Here is a 21,259-nt window from a genome sequence, read left to right on the forward strand (position 1 = left end):
ACTCAGAACTGAAAAACATCTGAATTCTGGAGAAAAGGTAAGATGCATTGGTTAAAACCATATTCCTGTTCTGCAGGACTGAAAAGATTAGAGCAGAGAAAAGGCAAAGACATGGTCTGAATCGCAGAGGAGAAGAAGGGAGGTATCACACATGGCATTTCAGCTTTGTTTTTCCTACTTTTCCCGCATATTTTCATGTATGTTGTTGTCTTAAACAGATTAAGCATTGAGGCTTTCAGAAAATATTCAACTATTTTGTGCTGGCTAAAGGTAATTGTTTCTTGGTGGCAGGAAGCACGCACTGTTAAAATTTTTTTTTTTTTCTGTCAAAATAGCACATAGGGTTGTGGTTTTGTAAGCAAGAGTTCTCGATAGAAGAGTGGGAACATTTTGAAAAAGTTTATTTGCTGAGTAATTTGTTCAGAAAGAATGTTGTTAGAGAAGGGTATTTGCTAAAAACAATCATTTATTCAACTAACACTTATTAAACTTATAGTATAAGCTACATAATATACTAGGTTCTGAAGTTATAAGGGAATCCCTTGCCTCAAATATTAGGATTGTATAATGAGAGGAAAGTTTTGTTAGTCATTTGAAATAGCTATTTGAAATAGTCACATTTGAAATTTGACTATTTTGTCATATTCACAAATATGTCATTTTCACAAATGACTATTTGTCATATTCAAATATGACAAATAGCTATTTCAAATGACTAGAAAACTTCCCTCTCATTGTGAAACCCTATATTTGAGGCAGAGGATTTCCTTATAACTCCAAGTATTTGTCTGTGACCTAGAAGAAAATATAAATTGTAGAAAAAAATTTGAGAAAGGGGACGGTTTGCACCATCTTCCTCGTAGTTCCTTTAGAAGTCAATTTACTTTAGATCCCAGAGGAAGAGTCTTAGATCTGGCTAAATAAGTAAGTCTTCTAAATTATTACCTATATTTTCTCTTTTAAAACATTAAAATTTCAAATCTTCTCAAGATTTCATTTTCAGGTACCTTTATATCAAATTGAATTCTAATCTCAAATTACAAAATAATATGGATTACAAACTAATTTAAGTTCTTAGCTTCTATTACCTTGGAGTCCCATAAATTGGGTTGATTTTGTTTCCATAGTGCAAGGAGCTGAATAAAGCTTTTACCCAGTTCTTAAATAGTAAAGAACTAGCAAACATTGCGATACTTTAGAACTAAGTGGCCATTAGAAATTAGTTAGCAGTTCATGTTTGTGTTATGGTTTGTTATGACTGCTTAATTCAAAAGCATATTTGCAGACAGGGAGTTTGAATTAAGTAAATCAGAATAGTAAAGGCTTTGAGTAAGAAGTTAGCTTGCTTTAACTTAAATGTTGATATTTCAAGGCCTACTGATATTTTAGTCATTTGTGGTTATTTTGTTTCCTGTTCAGACCCCTGGGAAATAAGAGAATAGTAAATCAAAGCCCAGGTTGCTTTTGCATTTTTTTTTCTTTTCATTTATGCCATGTAGTAGTTCACTTTAAGAAACTAAAGACATGGATAACTTGAACAGAATCACTGAGGGAGAATTGTATTTCTGGATTAATCAGTTTAAATAATTCTTGTTATAAAATGATTCTTTCATGTTTGATAATTTAGTAATTCTTTTTATTCCATGATAATGTTATCATATTAATAGTGGAAAAGCAGCTAAAAATATCTGCATTACTAAAGTGCAATTTGGGCAGTATTGTTATCAAACTGAGGCTGTGTTGCTTATGTCACGGGATCCCTAGGGTGTTGCTTCACCAGCCAGGAACCTCTGTGGCAGGTGGTGCCTTCTGCCTGAGTATCGCTCATGCCCGTTTCTTTCCACCCGCTTGACTCAAGAGGCTGCACTCGGCTCTTGCTACCAGCCCAGATCCCACACCTGCCAAGTACTAGCAAGACGTGGAACGGTGAGGGGTGTGTGGGTGAGTGAGTGCAGGGTCTAGCCACTGTACACAGCCAGGCACACTGGCTGCTGTGGTGGGCAGGCAGCTCCAGGCAACAGCGCAGGTGCCAGCTCCATGCGAGGAGGCTGAGGCTGGAGCACATGTACCGCACGTGGCTTCTGCTGTGGGCATCCGTGTCTGGATGAGGGGAACATGGTGGCACCCAGAAACTTGGAGATGCCTGGAACCACTGAACCCCAAAGAGAGTGTCACAGCCCTGGCTCAGGGAGCGGGGGGGCTCCCCGAAGGGCCACAGCTCCTCTCTCCTCTCTCCTCATGGCCCACAACATGACAAGCGGGAGGGCGTGTTTCAGCCCTGTTTGCGTTACAGCTCTTTTAGTCCCGCCATTTGATGTGTCCCGAGTTCTTGTTTCATACCCAGGAACAATGAGGTATGCGGACAGCTGGAGGCTGAGCAAAGCGAAGAGGAGCTTCACTGATCGGCAGAACAGTTCTCAAGAGACCCCAAGTGAGCAGCTCCTTTCTGCAAGCAGGTCATCCTGACGAGTGTCCAGCTCTCAGTGGAGAGGAGACCCACAGTGGTTAGCTCCTTTCTCCAGGCAGGTCATCCCAACACGTGTCCAGCTCTCAGTGGAGAGGAGACCTGCAGTGGTTAGCTCCTTCCACAGTTAGTGGTCCAGACGTCTGTGCAGCCCTCAGCGGAGAGGTGACCTAGAACGGGTAGCTTCTCTCGGCAAGCAGGTTGTCCCATCCTCTGCCTGAGTCCGGCTGAGTCCAGGGTTATGCGCTTCAGAGGAGAGGGAGTGCATGTTAATTGGTCCATGGACGGCCATGGGTGGGCCCGGATAAAGCACCGGAAATTCTCACTCTGGTCCACGGAACTGACAGTCTGGCCCCCAGGCTTTTGACTGTCCCTGGCTTGAAGGTGGGGCTTCACCAGGGATCCTCCCCTTTCTACCCAGGAGCTTGTCTGCCTCCTGCCGCCATCAATCATGTCTTTCACGGTTCCCAGGCTGTTGCTGCCGAAGGGCACCTGCAGGCCCCTGTTGAGCTGCCCTCATTCTTCTGCTCATGCTTATTGGTGCCCAAGTCCAGAGAAGGCCAAGACAGCAGGGGACTGGCGGGTCAGTGCTGCCCTGAGCATGCACATACCCAGCCGGGTTGCGACAGTGCCTGAGCTTGACCTGAACTTCGCTTCGAAATCAAAGCAAGTGCTGGGAGCATGGAGAGGCCAGGCAGCGGGAGCAGGCACTTCCAAGTCTGTGGGGAGCAGAGGACCTACCAGGTCCCCGACTGTACACAGGGATACCTGGGTCCACAGCTGCAGCTGCACCCAGGAGGGTGGGGCTTCTACCCCTCAACTCGGAATCGGGCGGGGCTCCCGCCTGTTCCCAGCTCCTGCGGGCTTCATGGAGTTGGCAGCACCCGCCCCCACTGCAGCTGGTGTCATGGCAGCAGCCCTTCTGGGCAGGCCAGCCACTGCCGTCACATGTTTTCCCAATTTCTATTTTTGGTGATAGCAAATTCAAACTTCTTAATTTACTTTTCCTGAAAAAAATTGCCTTTCAAGACTACACATTTTAATGAAGAACCTTCAGTAATAAGCATTTCAGCATGTCTCAAAAAAAAATTCAAAATTCAACTGTTGGTTATTTTAGCTAAAATGTCAAAGAATTTTGATTAAATAACTTTAAAAGGGTTTACCTTTTAGATTTACATTTATTCATTTAATTCTTTATCTTTAAAATGGAAGATTTGAAAAAAAAAAACTCTTAGCTTGCAGCTTACCAGTTCTGGTGTAGTTTTCAATAATGTAACATGGAGTATTCAATCCTGAATTGGGCATTATTATTTAAATAATTCATGATGTGGCCTATACTTGGTTATCCCTACTGAGGCAAACAGCATGAGTGGGTAAGTTTTGTTTTCCTCAGTGTTCACTTACTCCATTGTGATGGTTGTCACATGTCAGCACACTGAATTTTAAGAGATATGGTGGAGTCTAGGAAATGCAAAATGACACCTTGGGTGGAAAAACTTTTCAGATTGTTTTCAAATACTTATGCAGTGTTGCCAGAAATGCATTAACTTAAAAATTTAAGTAGTAAAATAGCATATTTTTTAATTCAAACAGTCAAAAAGCCCAGTAAGTAATTGCTTTAGGATTTTAATGTTTAAGCTGGAGATAGAATTGTCAACATAGAGGAAGCAAGGCCCTAGGAATGGAAGGGATCTGCAGAGAGAGAGAAAAAGAGAGAGAGAGAGAGAGAGATTCTTTTCCATTAGTTTCCCATTCCATGACATACTTCCACCAGACATAAACTGTTCCTTCATGCCTTTATTCTACTTTAAATCATCTGATGTCAATATGTCAGTTAGTGTTCACAAAATAAGGTAAAGTTTTTTAAGTCTCGTTTACATCTCACAACTAAATAGGCCAGATTTTGTAAGGGAATAAACTCAGAGGCTGCTGAGGGGTTGAATAACTTGTCTCTCTGACGCTGGTGGCCATGGCTTCTGCTACACTGCTTGTTTTGTGAAATAACCAAGTCTCCTGTCTACCTTTCTGACCTTTCATTCCACCTGTGCCTAGTAGAGTCCAATCACAAGTCATTTGCAGTTTCCTTTTTCTTTTCCTGTTCCTGTGTATATGCTCTTCGGACCTGAGTTCACATCTCTGTGTTTTTGGTGGCGTAGGGAGGGTTAGGCAAACATGTTTTCTTTGTGAAGCCTTTTCTGACTTTACCTGAAATAGTCAGTGGTTTCTCTTTTTCAAAATTTCTCCGGAACAAATAACATAGGACATTATTTTTCAGTTGTATGCCTCTCTCATGCCTTTCTCCTATTAACAGAACCTGATTACTTTGCCCCACCCTGCCCAACCCCATTTTATATGTACTTTATTGTGAGCTTTGGCAAGCAGGGACTACATTATACTTTTTATTTTTATTTTCATTGTGTTTAGCAGCGTAATAGCATATGCTCAAAAACTGTTTGTTGAATTAAGTTGATAAAGAAGGAGGACACGGGCATGAAACATAGTGTGAAAGGCAGGAAGGAAACTATATGTTAGAGACTGGTTTAGCCTCCAAAAAAGGTAGCAAGAGATAAGCCTAGAGAGGTGTTGGTGAAACTTGTCTGTGGTAAAATTTGTTGGGGCAAACAGTATTTACGAAACCCAATCCATAATACATAATGTGGATAGAAAGAATGAGACTGAAAAAAAAGGAGTTGTTAAAAAAAATAAAAAATAAAAAATCCTTGGCAGCTGTCCCCTCTCCCCTCAACACACACATCCTCCCTGGTCATGCCCCCACTTCTGCCTCCACCTCCATCTCTACCTCCATCCCCACCAGCTTAGCTTGACCTTCAGGAGCTAGAATCCCAAAGATCCCTTTCCCAGAGTGCTCTGCTCCGGACCTAGCAGCTTCAGGGAACTGTGGGTATTTTGTGATATTGAAGCCAGAGAAAAAAGGTGGTGAGTGACCTCCACAAACTGAGGGAAAATATTTGAGCTTTGACTGGGCTTCTTCTGAGCTGTAGTGCAGCCCTAATTCATTCTCCTCTTTTCCACCCAATGATATCGAAGGTGTTTTGGCCTGCTGTTCGTGGTGACTCCTTCACACATGTTAGCCTGCGGAAAGAAGCACTACTGAGCAGAAGTGATCAGCTTTCTCCAGGTGGATTTTGGGCCATGTTACCCGAAGAAAACCTGTTTTCTGTTTTCTGTCACTCTTCTCAGTAGCTTTGCTCTGTAGGCCAGCCCTGGAGGCCCCTTCTCCGCAGAGGATTAGAGGCCTGGCCCCAGTCACTCATCGTCGTATTTCAGGATGGCTAGAAGCAGTGATTCCAAGGCCACATTTATCATCCGAGGGAAATATAAACTGGTATGGAAGATCACGTCTGACTTTTTGGGGGACATTTATCAGGCAAAGAACACAACCAATAGTAAAGAAGTGGCGCTAGCATCCTTGAATTCTGGAAAACTAGGTATTTCTCATTGCCGTCTCAGAGAAAACTCTTTTTAGATTCTTCAAGGCGGGTTAATATTTCAACATGAGATGGTATGATTAGAACAAAGACTGCAATGTGCTACTCATGGATCTTCAGTCCTCAAGACCTCTTCATTTTCTTTTGGAGAAGGCTCCCAATCAAAACTGTGTTAGGTTAGCAGACCAGATGACTGGTAGAATTGCATATGTACATGCACAGAGTTTGAGTCACAGTTTAAACCAGATAACTTCCTAATTGGTATTGAGTATCTCTATAGGAAGTTATTCCTTATTGATTTTGATTTGCTGAAAAAGTACAGAAACAATAGGGTAAGGCCACACATGTCATAGAGGAGAAAGTAATCTCTAATACCACCTGCTAAGTTAGCATCAGTGCACATCTTGGTATTGATCAGAGTTTTAGAGATGACATGTTATCATCATGATACATGTAAATGTAATTTAATAGAACCAGCCTGCCATGGCAAAGATTAAAGTCTGCAACAAAGAACAGAAAAATGAAAATGTTAATGATAGAATGGTAAAATGAAAAGGAGTTGATGGAAGATATCTACTTCTGTTGAAATTTTATATAAGGGTTTTTCTGCAGAATTTGCAGTAAACTATTGTTATGGATCACACATTAAGGAAACCTTGAGACAGCTGTTCCACAATCTTTTCTGGACCCTGAGCTACTGATATTAAATACATATTTGGTTGAACATTGTTAAAGCAGAAAACAGTATTGAAGGCAGCCTCTTCCCATGGAGTTAGCATGCCCAAACTCTCACAGGTTTCCATGCATGAAGGGAGGAACAGAAGAAGCAGAACAGATAATCAGAGTAGCATTTGTATATCCCCAGATCCAGAAATTTTAGTTCATATGTCCCATTGCCAGTGTTGTGAACAACCATTTCCCAGGTAAAAAGAACTTAAGAGTAAAATGGCTCTGGGCAGCATTGTTGATATAACCAAGTTGTAGCCTCTGTAATTATGAATATTAACTGAAGCTGTTAAACATGGTTTCAATTTTTATAGCACCTTTTTCAGTGGAAAACCTAACTAAATAATTGGTATATGTGAGTTTGTGGTGAGATTTTGTCCATGCCCGTGTGTGTGTGTGTGTGTGTGTGTGTGTGTGTGTGTGTGTGTGAAAATCTATTATTTTGAACTCTACTGCTTTGAGAAGGGCCATATGGTTGTACATGCACAAAATTGTGTATTCTTTAAATTTTTTCATGCGTGAAGTTTGCAAGTTGTTTACCTAAAACATTAAAATGGATGGCATCTTGCTTAAGGCAACTGATAAAGTAGCAACCAAAGAGTACAGTTTTTGAGCATATGAAAATTCTGTTTTATTATACTGTGAATAACAGCATCTAAAGTGAAGAAGTAACCAATACTCCATGGTAACTAGATTATCTTTAGTACTCTGAATAAACTCTTTAATGACCCTTGAATTAAAAAATATTTGTTACAGAACTTTAAAGCTAAACGTGAATGTTCATGTTCATGCTCAAATAAATGTGATTATTACAAACACCTATATGATTTGGGATTTTGGTTTTATTTTGAAATGAGAGCTCTTTCGTTTACAAGTTCGCTAAAAACCAAAATGTTTCTTAAAAATCTCTTGAGCTTATAAACATTAAAAAGAAGGAATAACTACTGAACAAATAAGACAGACACTGTTGAGAATGGACAGGACTTTGTAAGGTAATAATTAAGACTAGTTAATATATATGTGGAAATGTTCTGACTGGGCATTTGGTATATAATAATGTGAATCATATAATAGAAATATAATAAATACAGCATACATTTGCATTTATTTGCATCAGACAAGCAAAGTGAGTCCAAATAAAGCTAGCTAAATCATAGTCCTTTCTTACATATGTCAAGAGGTCTTGAGATCAGTTTAAAAAACATGTTTTATTCACAACTAATGTGAATACTAATATTTGCTGTCATCAGCTTCCTTCTAATATAACACATGCATCACTGGCCACCTGTTCTAAGTAATTTTTGAGGAATTTGCATGTTCCCAGACAAGGAATGTTGTGAACAGAGATGATTCCATTTATCCACTGTTAAGAATGGCGGTTAATTTTTCCTTGTAAGTTGATGATTTCTAATTATGATAATATGGCAGCTATGGACAATGCCCTTTCTTAAACATACTGGGATGTAAAAGTGACTGTAACTTGTTGAAACTCAGCCCTGGTATTGTGTTACTATTATTTCTCCTGGGGAGACTTATTAGCCTGTCACAAAAGATGTAAGAAAAATCCAACATTCCTTTTGGAATATGATGAGCCTTTGTCACCCACAATGCAATTAATGTTAAAAATAGAAAGAATGGCTATGATATGATTATGATTAGGCAGAGATGAGCTATTGTCCAAGTAAGAGGAACTAATCTAGCAGGCCAAAGATGACCTACACAGAACCATCAGTGTGCTGATTGCCATTTCTCTCTGAGTTTGATGAAATATTCATGCCTTTGCTCTCCTCTCTGCAAGCACTATTGATTTCTTGTATAAACGCTGCTATATTTAGTCTAGACAAATGGAATGTGGATTGCTGCTGAATAAATTGGATGAAAGACTGGGATCTTGCCTGCCACTTTCTCTCAGTCTTGGGCAATTATTTATAATCAAGAGCAGTTTTTGTAAGTTGAGGGTGATTTTTCACAATTTAGTGATTAGTCTCTGAACAAAGGCAAGCAGTTAGACACAATCATTTCTGTTGGGATAGCAGGTTAAGAAGTCAAATTACCCTTTGAGGTTTACAATAACTGTTTCAGAGACTTGTAGGATTTTTTTTTCTTATCTTAAAAAATTTTTTTAGAGGTTTGATGTTTGTAGTTCATGGATAACAAGAATGCCAGCAAGAAGAGACCCCAGGGTCTCTTGAATTTTTACATTTTGTCTTTATAGGGTTAAGTTCTGACCTTTGTTTTTTGGGATTTCCATGTAAAAGCTGAAGGCTATAGTTGGCCTTTTTAATGTAAAAATGAAATATATATTTAACTACCATTGCTTTTGGTTGGAATTATGCCAACTCTTTAAATTAATGTTCACAATCTCATGTTACTCTAGAGCCTTGACTAAAAGTTCTACATTGGGTGCTGCAATTAAGAGATCTTACAGGCCATCATTCTAATTTGCATCTGAACTTGTCATGATTAATTTCTTTCCTTTCACAGATATCATGTTTGAGAAGTCAATGTCCACCAAACTATAGTTCATTTATAAATTATTTTCCCATTTTCATTAAAGTGACACATAAAGTACCATCAGTGCAAACTTCTGGTCAGTCCATGGCAAAATAACCAATGTTAGCAACCCAAGATTGCTATCAGTCTACAAGCACGGGCACATGCACATGGACATTCAACTCAGATGACCAGCAAGGACATTTAAGTATATGAAGCCTTAACATCTGTAGACAGGATTTCTGTTAGCCTTTCTTTACTCGCTGAAAATAACTCTTAAATTCGCATGGAAAATTAACTTTGTAGTTTCCAAACTGGAATCTGCAAATCTAAGTTACTTACTTATAGTAATAGAGCATTAGATGCAATTTGGAAAAATATAGAAAAGTAAAGGGAGAATCATTCATATTTCCATCTAAAATACAGCCATCTTCTGTTCTCTACATCACCAGTCATTGCTATTAGAATTTAAAACTAATATGACTTAAAACCATGGTAGAATATGTACTCAATAAGGGCTCAAATTTTTGTCTTTTTTTAAAATACCAAACTCCAACATCTAGAATGAAGCCTGAGACTTTAAGGGGTTTGATAAATCTATTTTGACTACATTACTTATATGTATATATTTTAAATGGTTATCATAGTGTAAATATCACTTATATCACTTTTTTCATTTAATGTTACAACTTTTTTAATGTTCCCATAAACATTATTTTAATGAATGCGTAGTTTTCTACCAAATGGATGTGACATATTTTGCTGAGACATTTCCTTGTAGTTGCTGATTTCAATAACAATAATATAACTCTAGTAAATAATATGGCATTGAACTGTTTTTTTCCCTATTCAGTATTATCTCCTGGAGATATAATCCTAGAGTTGACGAACCTGAATTGAATGGTAGAAATATGTAACACCTCTCGATACATATTACCAAGTTGGTTTTGCGTAAGTGTTTTACCAGTTGACAGCTCCACTTGCAATAAATAATTGTCCCTTTGGTCATACGCTTAGCCTATACAATGGGGCATTGTATACACTTATGTATATATGTGGGTCATATATATGATAATAATTAATGATGCTTTATTTCGATTCATAATTTGCAGTTCTTTACTAGTGAAGGTGATTTTCAGTTGTTGTATTCTTTTATTTGTTTTGATCTAGATGTTTTAGTGTTTTTATTTTCTAATATTTAGTGGAAATTATGTGCCATTTTATTTTCATATTTGTTTCAAATATTTTGTTTTGTTAGCTACTTATATATTGATGGTTTATTTTAATATATAAGAAATTTCCATTTTATATAATAAAAAAGCAAAAACAAACATCTGTTAAGCATACATATAAACTAATAGTATGCTACATACTATTAGTACTTACTGTTCTCATCTCCAGGTTACAGATGAGGGAACAGAGGCCTAGGGAAATTAATAACATCTTCAAAGTTACACACATCAAAGAATCAAATAAGCATTTAGATTATAGAGCAGAATTTGAAAACCGGTACATGTAAAGATTGAAGCATTTTGTTTGGTTTCTGGAGTATTTAAAACTTTTGAAGAGCCTGGTGCTGTTACTCATGCCTATAATCTCAGAAGTTGGGAGCCTGTCAGGCAGGAGGATCACTTGAGGTCAGGAATTCAAGACCAGCTTTGGCAACACTGCAAGATACCACCCCAGCTCCCCACTACCCTGACCCCAGGTATAAAAAAAAATAAGAAAAATTTAGCTGGTCATGGTGATATGCACCTAAAGTCCCAGATGCTTGGGAGGCTGAGGCAGAAGGATCCCTTGAGCCAGGAAGTTCTGGGCTGCATTGAGCTATAATTGCACCACTGCACTACAGCCTGGGTGAAAAAATGAGCTCTCCACCCCCCAAAAATATTTCAATTTAATTTTCAGTTAACAATTATTTCTGTCTACACTGGATCTGTATTTTCTTTTCCCCCATCAACTCCCACCAATAATTGTTTTTATCTGAGTAGTGACTGGCCTCTTTTGAAAAGCCGTGGAATCCAGTTTGCTAGTTTCCACTCCAAAATTCCTGTTGTCTTTAGCTTAACCTTTTACAGTGAACTACACAATTTTCCTGATTCTTGTGGGTAAAGGTCATACTCAAAATGTTTAACAACCAGATTGGCATGGATGCTGGTCATTCAGAATATCAGAATGGATACCAACAATAAATAAATGGTATATTTGGATATCTACCCTGTCTGTGAGTTTTCTTCTTAAACTAAACCTTTAGAAAGCAGCATTCTTATCTACTAAGAGTTTTTGCTAAGAATTTTATATCTATTTTCTAATTTAATTTGTATAAATTTAAATATTATCATCTATAGTTATTCTCAGATCATCAAATCTTTTTTTACTCCAGTGGTTTCATTAAATACTTGTTTTAAGTTTCCTCATACTTTTTCCACCTTATTTATTTTAGGAATGAGGTAGCTGAGATACAGATTGTTACCATTTAAACATCAGGACTTAGAAACTTGGCTACTTTCACTCCTTGATGTTTGGATCTGGCACCATTGCTGTTGTTAATCACCATTTTCCACATTTTAGAATGCAGTTTTGTATTCTGTCTTTGGTACATCCAATAGTGCTGCAAACACATTATATTACAACCTTTACTTTGTAAAGTTTAAGATATCTTCTGACTCTGATTACAAAGGAAGATGTTCTTAAGTGTACAAATTTAGTCATGGTGGAAGTTCTCTCTTAGGGCATCTTTTCCTCAACATAATTCCTTTTTTTTTTTTTTTTTTTTTTTTTGTCCTCGCTGACTTGATTGTTGTTAGGGGTTCAGTAGAATAAGTTTTATGAATGGCTGATACCAGAGAGCAATTGAAATAATCTGTTTGTAAAAGGGAATTGTGGAAGATTCATGGCAGAGTGCAAATTGCTGAAATTAGCCTATGGCCCATTTATCAAAACTAATGTACAAATGCCTTTATATCATCCTTATAAAGAAATGGCTAGAGTCATTGGCATAAAATTTATTGTACAGGGTATAATGTCTTATACTTTTTGTTTGTTTCAAATCAATGTGCTAATTTCCAATCCTCTATTACCCTCCTCCACCCCATTTCCCTTTTTTTCTGGTTCTTTAGTGGATGTGAAGTCAGAAGTTCCTGTGGGCCTGGAGCCCATCTCACCTTTAGACCTAAGGACAGACCTCAGGATGATGATGCCCGTGGTGGACCCTGTTGTCCGTGAGAAGCAATTGCAGCAGGAATTACTTCTTATCCAGCAGCAGCAACAAATCCAGAAGCAGCTCCTGATAGCAGAGTTTCAGAAGCAGCATGAGAACTTGACACGGCAGCACCAGGCTCAGCTTCAGGAGCATATCAAGGTAGCAAATGCTTCTTTGTCTGTGACCTTACTCAGGAATCTGCACCATGGTGGGCATGAGCAGTGCCCATGGGAACACTTTGCGGGTAGATTCACTGTGATTAAGACATGGATATATGGCTTGAAGGGAATTGTGATTTTACTAGTGAAAACTTTGGGTAAGTACCTGTTAAAACCTGTTTTGCTTCTCAGAGGGACCTTCTTTATCCTTTAGCATATGGAATCAATAGTAGGGAATAGTAACTTCCTATCCTAATTTTAGAATCTCTCCTATGTGATTTTGTTCATTTGCCCCATCTGTTCTCCACCAGGAAGAAGCATGAGCCTAGAAGACCCATTTTATATTTCATTTCTGAAGAGTCTACGTATACTATTTGTGAGAAAGGATAAATTAGTCACCTTATATGAAGACAACTGTTTTTGAAAAACAAACATGGTGTATAAGTAGATGTTCTGAATGTGTCCTAATCTTCCTTATAGAAAAAAACTCATAATGTATACATTCAAAATAATAGTATAATAAAAAGCTTAAGGGAGTTATAAATGGAGAAACTGGTACAAATATTTTTATAGACTGTAGATAAGACTTATTGAAAGTATTTGAGAGTAGTTGACAATTTGAGACTAAAGTTGTTTAAATTATTCTAGCACAAATATATCCATATTCCAGAATTTAAAATAATAGCTTATTATCAAATAATATTAGAAGTGTCTGTTTTTTTATTTTGTATCTCCAGAGATAAATATTACTTTAGCTTTATTTGTAAAACATCTCACAACTTCTTGACAAAGACAGTTGAAACAAGGCTATTTAATTTGAATTTATTATGACAGAGAAAAGCAGCAAAGATTTACAATAAAAATTTTATTTTTATATACAACTCTTTCAGAGATGACAAACACTTGCTAATTTATGAATGTAATAAATTATGTTATCTCATACTTTATTATTTTGTATTATAGGAACTTAATTTATTGTTTGCATATCAAGTACAAGCACATCGATAGAGCGTTGATATAGATAACTAATGTTAATAGTATATAATTTTACCACATTAATATGACAGTTTCTAAGGAAGTAAAAATGCTATCTTCTCTATATTACTTGGTTTACAAGATGTTTCTTAATCCCGGAAGAACTTTATTATCTTATATCTCTCAAAAGGCTCTTTGACAAGTGATATAAAATATATTTTTTTCTTTTACTAGTGAACTTTCCAAAAGAACTCTTGTATATTATTGATCTATAAAATACCTTAAAGTGAGAGTATTTTCTTTTGTCCTAAATGGAATCAGTAGCTCATGGCTACATTTTGAACTATGGGTAGCCTTTCTTTAGTTTTTAGACTTATGTTTAAATGAATACTGAAGCATTATTTAAATTTAACCTTTGAAACAATAATAGAAACATTGATACCTAGATCTGTTTCTTTCTTTCCAGCATGTTAGGATGGGAAAGAGAAATGAGTAAAATGTACATTTTTCACCATACTTTAAGATGTAAGGATCGGTGTAGTTCAATTGCTGCTTTATGTGAGTCATGTTTCCCTAAATACAGGGCAATACTGATAAGTTACTGCCTTAGATACTTCTTTTCATTTCTATTGCTGCCTTTTATAGCTATAAAATCAATATAAAATTGTTTAGAAGAATTTTTGCTTAATTATTACTCAAAAGGTTAATAGTAGCGCAAGTAGATCTTTTTTTTTTTTTTTGATACATTAATTGTTCATTTGGCACAAACCAAAACAATAGTGTATTTTTGGTTATTGACATCTGGAAAATATTGAAAAAGTGGACTCTCTGAGAAAAAAAGGATTAATGAGATAGCGGATAAAAGGAAAATTTAGTTTTAAAATGATTCTAAAATAATAATTTGTTTTCTTAGAAACCAAAGACATAATTAATATTATCTTTTCAGATTAGGAAGTTTATTGATTTTAGAATTTTATTTTGTCTTGTATTTTTTATGGATAAAGCTAAAAGTTGATGCTTTTCATTAAGATTTTATTTTTATGGGAAAGATACAGTACATGATGCTTTATTTATATTAGCTTTTTGAGTCTTTAGCTTCTGTAATAATCACCATTTGTTGAGTTAGATGCTGTTATCCAATTTTTCCACCTAGTAAACTGAGGAAGAGAGAAATAATGTTACCTTTCCAAGGCTACACAGCCAATAAATTGTTGCTCCAAGATTTACAGTCTTGCCCTGTCTGCCTGCAAAGCTCTTAAGTTGCCTTGCCTTTCTCATGGGCCAAAACATCTAGAAATAGAGGGCTAAAGGTTTATTTCTTTCTATTGTTTTAAACCTCATTCATGCAATCTTTGATAATGAATAGTAGCTATGGTAATTAAATTGTGTGCTTTTCTAGATTCCTATGAAAGATTAAAGTTCAGATGCATTGGGGCTTTGGGTGAAGCACCAAATTAATTTGACCAACCCAAGTATCTGTATAGAATGTAACAGTAAGGCAGAATTTAAGCATTCCTCCTGCTACAATGGAATATTATTTCATTACAATGGAATAATAACACCCATTAAGGGACTGCTGTATTAAAGCCAAAACGCTGAAGATTTTAATATGAAGAGTAACCAGAAATGCTTCTATGTCCTTCTGTGATTAATAAGGCTATTATGGTTGATATACAGAGTTAGCTTCCTGTTGCTCCAGAGTGACTCTGATGCCATTCCATATAATAGCTTTTATTTTGTTCTATTACTTTTGGTATAAAATCAAGAGTTTTAGGCACCTAATATAAAAAACAAAATTTACTAACTTCGTTAGTATTGAAAGTTACAAACACATGTTGAGTATACCTTATCTGAAATTCCCAGGACTAGAAATATATCAGATTTTGGATTTTTTTTTCTGGATTTTAGAATATTTACATATCTGTACATAATGAGAGTCTTGGAGATGGGACTCAAGTCAAAATATAAAATTCATTTATATTTCATATACATCTTATAGCCTGAAGGCAATTTTATACAATATTGCCAATAGTTTTGTGCTTCAAACAAAGTTTGGGTACATCGAACCATCGGAAAGGAAAGGTGTCATTGTCTCAACCACCCATGTGGACAATCTGTGGTTGTTTGGCATCACTATCATTGCTGAGTCTGAATGTGAGGAACATGCCATTGGCATGTCTTGCCCACACACACACCATTTTGTTACCTTTTGTGAGTGTGCTTATGTGGGTGAATCTGGGTGTGTGTGGAAAAAATATATTGCAGCTGAACAGGGGCTGGAAGGGTCTTTTTTCCCTGGGTGAAGCTGACTAAACTTTGTGTTGTGTGCCTGCATTTTGACTGGAACTCATCACGTGAGGTCAGGTATGGAATTTTCCACTTGTGGCATCATGTCAGTGCTCAAACTATTTCAGATGTTGGAGCATTTAGGATTTTGGATTTTCAAATTAGGGAGGCCCAACCTATAATAATAATAATTAAAATCAGTAGGGTTTAAACTTAAAAACTAAATTTTATGTACATTATAATATACGACTGAAGAGAGATTATTCTCTCTCTTACATATGAGGAACTATGGCTCCGAGTAGTTTAGTAACTTGTCCAGATTTCGTATCTACTAATGTCAGAACCTAAGTAGAACTCAAGGTCCTTAGTTATTCCTCAGTGAGCACATTTACTATAGTTCATAGATATGTATTTCTCAGTCTGAATGGAAATGGACATCTCAAGATGTCTATTAAAAAGAATGCTTCAGGCTGGGCAAGGTGGCTCACACCCATAATCCTGGCAGTTAGGGAGGCCAAGGTTGGAGGATCACTTGAGACCAGGAGTTTGAGACTAGCCTGGGGAACATGGCAAGACTTTGTCTCCACTAAAAATGATAATTTTAAAAAAAATTAGCCAGGAATGGTGGTATATGCCTGTAATCCTAGCCACTTAGGAGGCTCAGGTGGGAGGATCGCTTGAGCCCAGGAGATTGAGGCAGCAGTGAGCTATAATGGTGCCACTGCAATCCAGCCTGGGCAACAGAGTGAGACCCTATCTCAAAAATAAAAATAAAAAAGAGAACAAAAATGCATCATATTCATTTCATTCATTGTTTGACAGTGAATTCAAGGGATTCAGAAAGCTAAACAGTAGTACATTGAAGTGAAGTTTTGTGGAAGTGGTTTCTTCTTGACCAGTGTCTTCAATCTAAAAGCTTTTATGTGCTGAATGAAGGAATAAAGCTTTTGCTATTTTGATATTTTGAGAGAATATATTCTACATATTATGAATATATACATTGCATTAGTCTATTGAGAACTTGCTCTGTAAGGTTTTGAAATTTTTAGCATTTGTTAACTTCAGGTAAACTTTTCCCAAACTAACTTAATATCTCACCATTCTGTATTTGCCTTGATTATTTTTACACCATTTCTCAGGCTAAGAAAGGAAGATTTCAGTTGTTCATTTATAATGTGAGGGACTTTGTAAAATAGATTTCGGAGCAGTCCCTACCTTTCCCTGTTTGTATGTTCAAAGAAAATTCATTAAAGGAAATAAAGATTTAATTAAAGGAAATGAGAAGACCTGAGTGAATTTAGTAGTTAGTTTTGAAAGGGATGCACAGTTAACAGAGCTACCTAAAACTTGCCTGTTGGTGATGTTAAGACCTTCACTGCATTAGTTGCTTGTCCTTAGATTTCAATGATTTACAGAAAAAGTGGGTACAAATATGAACTAAATACAAACTAGTTCCAAAAGCTCATAACATTTCAGTTTTGGTCAGTGATGACTATGAAGCCTAAAGAAATTGCACACTCTCATGTCTTTCTCTTCTCGCAAGTTGCAACAGGAACTTCTAGCCATAAAACAGCAACAAGAACTCCTAGAAAAGGAGCAGAAACTGGAGCAGCAGAGGCAAGAACAGGAAGTAGAGAGGCATCGCAGAGAACAGCAGCTTCCTCCTCTCAGAGGCAAAGATAGAGGACGAGAAAGTAAGAGGCACCAGGGTAAACGATGGACTCTCTTTCCTCATCGTTAGCTGATCATTATTCAGAACAAAACCTGATAAACAGTGCAGTTAGACTCATCAAAATTGTCTGTGTTTAATTAAAAGCATAGATTACAGACCCAACTGTGAAGTTTTGACATTTACATACCAGCTCACATCATTGAGTCTGCAGAGCATCTCAAGAAGCAAACTTAGCATTATCTGGCAAAGGTGCCAATTTCTGTTGTTTTGAACCTTAAAAATAATGTAATGCTAAAGCAGTCTAATATATGCCATTCTGTTTAATAATCAGCTTGTATCCACATCTCCTGACTATGCCTTCCTTACTCCTGGCCAAGTAATAATTGCTGTCTAAGTAAAGCCTTGCCTCCATTTAGTTTTGGCATACTCAAACTTTGAGAAGATTTAAGGCATAACACATGCAAAAGAACTATCCACAAGAGGGAGACAGATCCAAATAATTCCCCGGTATTAGGTCAGTTCAAAATCAGGTCGTAGCAAGGTTCAAAATTTGATGACTTGAAGTGGAATTGTCAGCAATATTTATTTGTTTAATGCTCAAAGGGTTTTTTTTTTTTTAAACTAAGGTTTTCAAACTAGCAACTCAGAAAAGATCATTTTAATGTGTTTAAGGGATTTAATATGGATCTAATCCCTTAAGATAACTTGATTTTTAAAATACAGTATTTTGTTCCTCTGCAGTATTTTTTAAACATAAAAAAAAAATTGATTTTGGGAATTCCCTTTCTGCAAAAGTAATTAAAGAAATAGCTGAAGTCTTTTGAAAATTTGCAGTTTAAGTAGTATTTATAAAGCATTACTGTACTACTTTCTAAAGCATATTTGGACTGTGGTTTCTTCTTTTAATAGGAAAACTTTATATGCTGTGACCAGCGATTTTACTTCTTAATCTTTGTTAAATATTCTAGAGGCATGAGAGAACAAAACTCACCATCAACATCTGTTTCTGTGTGTGTGTGTGTGTGTGTGTGTGTGTGTGTGTGTTTCAGGGGCAGTGGCAAGTACAGAAGTAAAGCAGAAGCTTCAAGAATTCCTATTGAGTAAATCAGCAACGAAAGACACTCCAACTAATGGAAAAAATCATTCCGTGAGCCGCCATCCCAAGCTCTGGTACACGTATGTTCAGTGTTTGGCTGTTTTCATTCCTGGGGTAAAGAACACAGGTTCTGTATTTAGCTGACCTGGGCACAAATCCTTAGCCTGCCATTTCTCAGCTGTCTGGTTGTGGGCAAGTTCTTTGAATTCTCAAAGGATCAGTTTCCTTCTCCATAAAAAGAGGAAAATAATAGTGCATGCCCTCTAGGGTTGCTGGGACGGTCCTATGAAATAACGTGGTAAAGTACATAACAGAGAAAAGTGCTAAATAAATGGTAGCATTTATCAACTTGAGGGCAAGGAAGTATATACGTTCTTTGATGAATGAATAACTGACAAATGTGGGGTGGGCATAGACATTTGTATTTTGCATTTTTCCATTCTCAGCTGGTGCATCTGATATCTATATAGTAATTTCAAATGATTTGGCAGATTGTGATTTTATTACACTTGACTTGGTGTAAGATAGAGGTCAGCTATTTTCAAAAGTCTAGTAGAATTTTGTCTGAAATGAAGAAAAAAGGAAGGAAGAAAGAAAGATAAGGGAGGATAGGGAAGGAAAGAAGGAAGGTTGCTAAATAAATAACTATAAGTCTTCAATGAATAGTTTACCCCTGCCTACCTCACCTCATTTCTTCCCAGACAGCAAAATAATAGCTTGGCTTCTGACACACAACCCGACAACATAATACATTGTGGTATTATGGTTTTTATGGAACCATATTTCCATAAGTCCAATACACAAATATTTCAGTAAAATTTGGAGGATGTGATGATTTTAAAACTCAGGGCAAAGAACTGATAGGCAAATCATATATGGATAATAGACTAATAGGTAATAGTTTCATTTCTTTCTTAAAAGGGTTTGCCAAAAGACCATAGAATTTTACACTTACATATTTTTCAATCCCTCACACCATTAAATATAGAAATAGTTCTTGATTACTCTGTTATATTAATACTGTAAACATCCTGGGAGTTCTATTTAAAGAGTTAATGTACTTATAAGCCTATTTTATAGGTATCTGCCCTTCTCTACATCCCCAAACAGGTAACAGACGGATACCATAATGTTTTATAAATACTTTTGAATGATTTTCATAATTTCTATCATGTATATCAGTTGACATGAAAAACAAATCTCTGAAGAACAATTTCAAATATTCAATCAATATCACAAATTACTTAAAAAGAAACACGATTTTGTTACCTAAAACTACACACATAATTTATAGCTAAGTCATAATTCAAAATTAAAGTCTGTTCTAAGAAAAGATAGTAGCATTTTTAAATGAGGAACAGCTACATGCAAAGAATTTGTTGGTTAAGTTCATTAGCTGTTCTCTTAGGTAATATTAAGCATAGCTCTTACATGTTACTTGACAATATTTACCTCGTTTTTATGGAATTGAGCTTCAGTAGAGTCCAACTTCAGATAACTATAAATGATTAATTTATAGAATCTGAGTTTAATACCTTTTGTGCCAATACCTTTTTTGCCAGTTATAGCTAGATGAAATATCCTTAAACCAATAAAATCTTTAAAATGTATGCTTTAAACAAATAATAATGATAGAACAATCATTGTGATGGTGGCACTATGTCCTGTTCATTGTTTTCATTACATATATAATTATAGATATTTATATCTACTATATAGTCAGTGTTCAGTCCTATAAACTATTCTCCAGCAGCACGATTGCATCTCTTAGATTGTATTCATCCAGGAAAAAGAAAACATTTTTAAAAGTCGGTTTCATATTAAAGAATGTGATTCCCATTCTTTACTACTGAAACTGACATGGAAGTCAGGAGATGGGAGTCCGTCGGTAAAATCCTGTGTCTTTTCAATAAAAAAAAAGCTACTCTCATGTACTCACATGTACTATCTAGCAATTTTTTAAAATGAAGTCCTTGCATATGTTTACTTTTACCTTGATTGTTTTATACTATTGACTAAAAAGGATTGAGATGATGACTTTTCCCCTAAGATGGCTCTTAAGAGAGCACAGGCAAAAATCTCAAATTGTCAAAAGCTCAGACTCTTGATAAATTACTTTAGCGAAGCAAACTTTTCTATGTGACTGTATGGCCAAGCACATGGTGGACATCCTTAGGAACCCTGCATCATTCAATAGCATACTGCTACAGTGAACTTGGTTACGTGAGGCTGTGGTTTGTATACACTAAGGAGAAAGAGCATAAACATAGCTCATGAGGCACGTGTATAGCATGCACAGCTGATTATTGCTGACCGACATGCAGTAAAAACTACTGAGTAAATAGTGAAACTTCCTTCTCTTTTCTAGGGCTGCCCACCACACATCATTGGATCAAAGTTCTCCACCCCTTAGTGGAACGTCTCCATCCTACAAGTATACGTTACCAGGAGCACAAGATGCAAAGGATGATTTCCCCCTTCGAAAAACTGGTAAGTTGGTTTAACAAGAACTCTGTTTGCTCTTCTGTAACACACCTGTAAGTTACATTTTGCCACACCTCTAGAAGAAAGTCAAAGGATTTGAATCATAGATAATATACCTCCCCACTCCTGCCCCCAGCATCAGCAAACATGCTCATAAGCACGTGCACATGCACACACATACCCTACTTATTTCTATATCAGTTGATTCACAGCATAATCAAAATACCTCTTTTTCAATTTAAAAGTTCATCGTA

The 21,259-nt window shown here is 36.5% G+C and overlaps 1 protein-coding gene across 20 annotated transcripts in view; it reads left to right on the forward strand.

Moving 5' to 3' along the window:
• Positions 1–21,259, forward strand: part of HDAC9 (histone deacetylase 9) — a 941,976-nt gene that overhangs the window by 503,254 nt on the left and 417,463 nt on the right. For 7 of the 20 annotated variants that reach the window (XM_017890061.1, XM_017890066.1, XM_017890070.1 and 4 more), the window contains 4 exons: positions 12,252–12,493; positions 17,297–17,447; positions 18,475–18,601; positions 20,890–21,011. In XM_017890061.1, coding sequence (XP_017745550.1) covers positions 12,252–12,493; positions 17,297–17,447; positions 18,475–18,601; positions 20,890–21,011 — 642 coding nt within the window. The remainder of the gene's footprint in view (positions 1–12,251; positions 12,494–17,296; positions 17,448–18,474; positions 18,602–20,889; positions 21,012–21,259) is intronic. The other 13 variants (XM_017890068.1, XM_017890063.1, XM_017890065.1 and 10 more) reach the window with 3 other exon arrangements.

The sequence above is a fragment of the Rhinopithecus bieti genome, unplaced genomic scaffold (assembly GCF_001698545.2).
Source record: "Rhinopithecus bieti isolate Rb0 unplaced genomic scaffold, ASM169854v2 scaffold_19861, whole genome shotgun sequence".
NCBI classification, from domain to species: Eukaryota; Metazoa; Chordata; class Mammalia; order Primates; family Cercopithecidae; genus Rhinopithecus; species Rhinopithecus bieti.